The sequence below is a fragment of the Sturnira hondurensis genome, unplaced genomic scaffold, assembly GCF_014824575.4.
Source record: "Sturnira hondurensis isolate 20B ecotype Veracruz unplaced genomic scaffold, ASM1482457v3 Scaffold0020793, whole genome shotgun sequence".
Classification (NCBI taxonomy): Eukaryota; Metazoa; Chordata; class Mammalia; order Chiroptera; family Phyllostomidae; genus Sturnira; species Sturnira hondurensis.
The window spans coordinates 130,784-136,800 of NW_028093424.1; the positions used below are offsets into that span (position 1 = coordinate 130,784).

Sequence of the window (6,017 nt, forward strand, 5' to 3'; positions counted from 1 at the left end):
GCATGAGGTGACCAATCTTCCTTTTGGAGCTCTCTGTGCCTCCAGGACCAGAGGATATAAAGCCAACCTGCTTCTCTGGGAGCCATTTCTGTGTTTGTGGTGATCAGGAAAACAGCACACTGGCACATCCACTGCTGTGTTCAGACCTGCTCATCAGGACCTGCTCAGGGACAGTGTGGCTGCCGGACAAACTGCAGACCTTAACTGTTAGGGAACGACTCCTTCAGGAGTTGACCTCTGATCTGCCTCCATGATTTCACCCTTAACTCATTTTGTTTTCAGCCTGCAGTATCTCCTGGGGAGAGTTCTGCGTGCTAGGAAAAGCATACGGGCTGTGTGCGATTTGGGTCATGGTCCTCATCAGCCTAGTCTTGAGAGGCTGACAGAATTGTAAATAGTGTACGAAACACTGGCACACAGTAGACATTTATTGCTGTCCCTATTTCTAAAGCAACCTTCCTTCACTCTCAATTCTAACAAAATGAAGGGAGGGACTGAGCCCATACATACCCATTTGATTAGAACTAGAACTCTGGAACTAGCCAATTTCCGGGGAATGTGACTTGTTCACCATCAAAAACTGTATGAGGGCCTAAGTTAACCCCAGATGTGGGCCCAAGTGCTCTTCGTGTTCTGTCATGCTGACCATCTAATTTTCATTTACGAAATACTTCACTTTATTGCGACACAGAAAGGAACTGAAAATGACCTCAGGGTATGAGTTTTATGCATAAAGGTCTTCAGCTTATTGAGATGAAACATGTGGCTCCAAGGATAAAAACACCTCCATCTCTTTTACTTCCTGTCAATAAGCTTCCCCCCCCCACCCCCCCTATTCTAAGCTAGCAAGACCTGACTCATGCCAGTTTGTTTTTCAGTGCACAAGAAACTCTCTTCTGACCTAAGGGCAAAATGACACTGCACCTAGAGGATATTTCATGCTCTTCTCGTGGAGCAGTGGTTCCTACCAGGGAGGCCAGGCCAGCCAGACTCTTGCACTTTAATGATGTCAGTGATTTAGCTTCCTTTGATTCACAAGCTTACCGGTAACAATATTTGGGTACTCACTATACATCACACCTTAGACTTAAGGGAATTGACACTATGAACTTAGAAGTCCTGAGCTTCCAGGAAAATGGGCAAAGGAGCTTCCTGATGAACCCAGGTGGGAATATGCTGGAACACTCACTGAGAGTGAATTGACTGTGGTCATTCAGATGCTCAGGGCAAGAAGTCTTAGCCCCTTTTGGGAACTGAATGATTTGGTGGAATATGGCACTCTTAAGAACACAGCTGAGAACAGGAGGCAACTGGGTCATTTCCTCATCCAACATCAACCCACTCACCTTGTACAGGTTTCTAAAACTTGGGGGGAAAATCAGGAAACAAACTCTGAAAGGTACATTTTAAAGTTGGAAAAGTGCAGAAGCCTGATTTAGACTCGGAGGTCAACTCCTAAGTGAGTAAGATGTTTAGTTCTTTGAAGTTTGGAGCTTGGTTCATTTTTTCAAAAAAAATGATGTGCCTCAAACATTAGAAAAACATTTGCAGGGGAACTGTTTGCATTAATAGAATGGTTTTCATCTCTGACCAGCTAATTGGGTATTCTAGGGTAACAGTAACATGTAGTGTTGACCTGGCTACAGAGAACCCATTTAGCATTCACCTGACTAGAGCAATTATTTTTGACAGTTTGTTACTGCTCAGTTTATTGAACACTGACTCACATGGTCGAGAGTGACTGGAAACTTTTTAAGGAGCAGCATGTTTGCTAGTGAACTACTCCTTCTGTAACTATTTCTCCACAAAAGTTCCTCAGGGAGCTCTACCAGATCCTCTGGGTGGATGCTCATTTATTATCCAGACTATAAACTAGATAAACTTAAATACGTGTTGAGACAATTAAGTTCTGCAAAATACTTACATGTACCATGGCATGCATATACCATATCTAACTTATAAACTTACATTTATCAGACACCACTTTGGAAGAAATTCACTTTATTCTAATTGATTCACAAACAGTTAACATCACAAAAGCTGATTTAAGAAGGTCACACCAACATTTGCCCAGCCCCAAACTCAATACCACCTCAGGGAGCTTCTATATAGTAAGAACACTCTTCCACTGCAATTGCGAGGCAAGGAAACTATTAATGATAGGAGAGGTTTAACTGGTACTTATACTTTCACTATAAATTATATCTTTATACTAAATTAACTTGGGTCATGAGAGATGATTTTCCATTTCTTCAATATGAACTTCTTGATTAGGCTAATCCTGCAAACAAAAAAAAAATGTACATTAGAACAGCACCTGCTGTACATTCTTAACAGAAGCCCTCCCCCAAACCCAGGTTTCTTTCGTAAGTTACTGAAGGTTATCCTGAAACCAACAAAACCTCAACTCTGCAGTCACAACTGAGGAAAGTCAGGGCACACGTGCTTTGGGGGACAGAGCCCTGAAGCAGACATTTAGCTACTTTGATGCTAGATGTAGCTTCACCAGAGAATCTTGATAAATGTGGACACCCAGTCTCCTCCTACTTCCATAGTTCAACCACCTGAAAGGGGTAACTTCTCCCTTATACACTTCCAAAATGAAGGTGGGAAAATAAAAATAGCATTTTAATAGATAGTGAATTCTTAGCTTGATAAAAGTAAATTAAATGACAACAAATTGACATTCCAGAAAGCCTAAATCTCAGCTCCACTCAGTGATTTAATAAGTTTATCCCTCTCAAATGAAGCATTTGGAGTGGCAGTATCAGAGTCTTTATGTACATTCCTGGGACTCTGGTGAAATGGAATTTTGTATTCATAGCCTAAAGTCCAGATCACTCACATACAGTTAACCACAGTAAGATCTGACACACTAATCTATACTTAAGGAAGAATTAGATTCAAAACATAACTGGTAAAAGATTAAAATAATGACTAGAAATGACCTCGGGACCAGCTCCTAGTTAGAAGCTGGCTTATTTTTAGAATAATTTTAACAAAATCTTCTCTAATTTGTCAGTTTAATTATTAAACCAGGTTCCCTAAGTTCCACAGGGTCCAGGAGCACCACCACTAAACCAATCAAGCACACGCCAAGTTCAATCATGGAATGATGTATCACCTACCATTTGCAAATCTGCACTGTTTCAGCACCTCGCTGAAACCCTCACAAAGCTTCAGGTCACTCTGGTTCTGTGCACACTCCAAAAACTGTTTCATCTCATAGTGGCATGGGCCAAACTGCTGCTGCTGCTGGTATTCCGGCTGAGCTCCCTGAGGCTCCTGCAAAGGCGTAACATTCAGAAACGTTTAGAAAGGAAATCAGATTTACACCTGAACAAGAGCAGCATCCACTAGGCAAACAACTAAACCTAGTGGCAAACTGAAGTTTTCATCTAATAACATGGAGAGTAAATATTTGCAAAGCAGAAAATGAACTTTAGAATTCTGCAAGGCAGAATTCCAGTTGTAATCACAAAGATTCAAGAATAAAGGTGCAAATAAAGTGAAATGTCTACCTGAACATTTAATGACCAGTGGTTTAGTGAAGTCTCATGGAGGAAAAAAATGGGACTGTTATAAAAATAAAACAGTATACACTCATGCTCTTCAGAGAAAATTCACACACCTCAGGAAAGAGGGGCAGTAGCAAATGTCAGTAGCAAATGCTCTCTACCTGAGAGCAGATAGCTATCCAAGAGATCAAAGAGCAGATAGCTATCCAAGTGATTTTAAAAAATACTTAACTAAAATTGAGACTCAATTAGATAAGGGTAACCAAGACAAAAATATTTAAAATAAGGAAAAATGGCTGCTTTATAGTGAATCAGGTCAAACTACTACAATTCTACTCCTTGGGAAGAATTACAATTTGTACAGCACTTGATGATGCTGGCCTAAGGCATTAATTCAGCTGCCAAATGTGGCTTTTGATAAAACATTTTCTGTTACCAGCACTGTAGATAGACAGTTCTTACACATAAGAAACTTACAAATAACTAGGTTTTCTCATAAATTATACCACTGAAGGGAAACACTGCCCCAAATCTTACCTGGTAAGTGATGTCAGGCCTTGAGGTCTCAGCATTGCTTCCTCCACTAAAGCCCCCAGTTATGGCATGACCTATGGTGTGCCCCACAGCAGAGCCCACAGCCACACCAGCTGCCGTGCTTGCCATCTGGGCCATGAGACCTGGCTGCCTGGGGGCAGCAGCAGGTGAGCCCACAGCAGATGGTGGAGCTGGTGCTGGTGGCTGAGCTGCTGGAGCTGGCCTGGGTGCAGCTCTCATCTGAGGTGCCCGGCTGTAAAAAAAAAAATAAAAAATAAAAAATGCAGTTTCCACTTCCAACCATGTTTGGAAATTGTCAACTTAAAAAAAAAAAACCTTGTACATTAAAATAAGTATCAAGATTTTCATTTTAAATTATTAAACATAAATACTATATCCACTTACAAGAAAACTTCATAGGACACAATTACCTAAACTATTTCATCACATTTTTTCTCTTTAACCTTTGGTTAAGGTTGTAATCACCAAGTACAAACTATTTTCTTCCTGCTTTTTGGCTACCATTTAGTCACATAGCCCACAGTATCTTTAAGTAAGTTATTTCAATACCTCATAAAAGTTACAAAATATTACGGGCTTAAAATACCCTCACAGAATTCATCGCGTGTTAGAAAAAAAATATATCGAGAGGAAGAGCCCTTTGTGGGATGTTGTAATTTAAGGATAGTGAAGGGAGGTCTCCCTGCTAACATCTGAATGGGCCATCCAATAGTCTGGAGGAACAATCTAGTTTAATTTCGACTAGAACACCGAAGTCCACTGACTGGAAGTGACTTGCCTGAACTGTTATACCAAAATTAATTTCAACTATTTCTCACCTGTAGGACGTTTGGACATTTTCAACAATTTCACTTATATATCCCCGACTGGTTTAAAAATCTTCACATATATTATACTCTCTCTACCCATTTTTAAATTGTTTCCTTGGGTGTTCTTCCCCCAAATAAAACCAGGTCAAAAGTTTATGACTTCACTTCATAAAAATGTGGTTACCGGTCCCTTGAAGTTTCTTTTCCTAAGTGAACCGCTCCCCTACGCTCCTAAGCACACTGTAAGACTGAAATCCAGTGAAGCAAGACGGCACTGTGATAAATGTCCTGAATTAGTCACTGGAAAACCAGGGTCTGAGACCTGGCTTGCCTACTTACTGGAGGTATGACCTTGGACAAGTCCTTTATTCAGAGTCTCCTGTTTCCTAATTTCTGTGAAGTAGAAATAACATCGATCTCTAGTGTTACCATGAAGTGTCATTGCCAGTACGTATTTCAGCTACGTTATTAACTAGAAAACATCACGTAAACGTTGAGGGCCTTAATGACCACGTCCCCAATTAGGCTGAGACCCTAAAACGCTCACTGCTTAAGATGGACGCTCAAAGACTATTCATTTCATTGAAATCCGATCTTCTTTCCCGGTTATATCACCTTTCTTCTACATTTTTTTGCTTCTGATATGTCAGCCTATTTACACTTATAAATGTCCCTTTCTTTTTACACCATCGTTGTTTTAAATTAAAACGAGCTATGAGGTATTTTAAACAATTCACGAGCATCCGCCATTAACGGAAAATCTGGCCAAGGCCTATTTCCAAGCCAGCTTGCAACTGGCGCGGTCGGACCGACCCAGAAGCGGCCTTCAGACGCCCTCGCCCGCAGCAGTCACCAGCCTCCGCCCGGCCCCGCCGAGGCCTAGCGCTGCCTCCCTCTGCGTCACGGCGGGCGCAGGGCCCCAAACCCCGCAGTGGCCTCACCTGGCCGGAGGGGCCACGCGGGAAGTGCGACTCCGGCTTCCACGCGGCATCACTACTGCGCTACAGCTCTTGGTTTGTAAGTGCGAAGCTCCGAGAAGATCCCGACGCCTTCTGGAAAAGGAGAGCGGAAAACAGGAGGCAGGCCGTCCGCGCCCGACCAATCATCAAACAGGCAGAGCCCTTCCGTTTGCCGA

At 42.1% G+C, this 6,017-nt stretch overlaps 1 protein-coding gene across 1 annotated transcript; it reads right to left on the bottom strand.

Annotated features, from left to right (window-relative positions):
• Positions 1 to 1,984: 1,984 nt before the first annotated feature.
• Positions 1,985 to 6,017, bottom strand: CHCHD2 (coiled-coil-helix-coiled-coil-helix domain containing 2). Its single transcript, XM_037030669.1, has 4 exons — positions 5,824 to 6,017; positions 4,056 to 4,305; positions 3,129 to 3,285; positions 1,985 to 2,281 (listed from the first exon to the last, which is right to left on the bottom strand). The coding sequence occupies exons 1-4, from the start codon at positions 5,871 to 5,873 to the stop codon at positions 2,271 to 2,273; spliced, it is 468 nt and encodes a 155-aa protein (XP_036886564.1). The 5' UTR covers positions 5,874 to 6,017; the 3' UTR covers positions 1,985 to 2,270.

Excerpts from the sequence above, each read along its gene's own strand:
- CHCHD2 (XM_037030669.1), bottom strand. The coding sequence starts at position 5,873 with ATGCCGCGTGGAAGCCGGAGTCGCACTTCCCGCGTGGCCCCTCCGGCC. Across the intron at positions 4,306-5,823 it reads CGCGTGGCCCCTCCGGCCAG|CCGGGCACCTCAGATGAGAG; the intron begins GTGAGGCCACTG and ends TTTTTTTTACAG. Across the intron at positions 3,286-4,055 it reads GGCCTGACATCACTTACCAG|GAGCCTCAGGGAGCTCAGCC; the intron begins GTAAGATTTGGG and ends ACGCCTTTGCAG.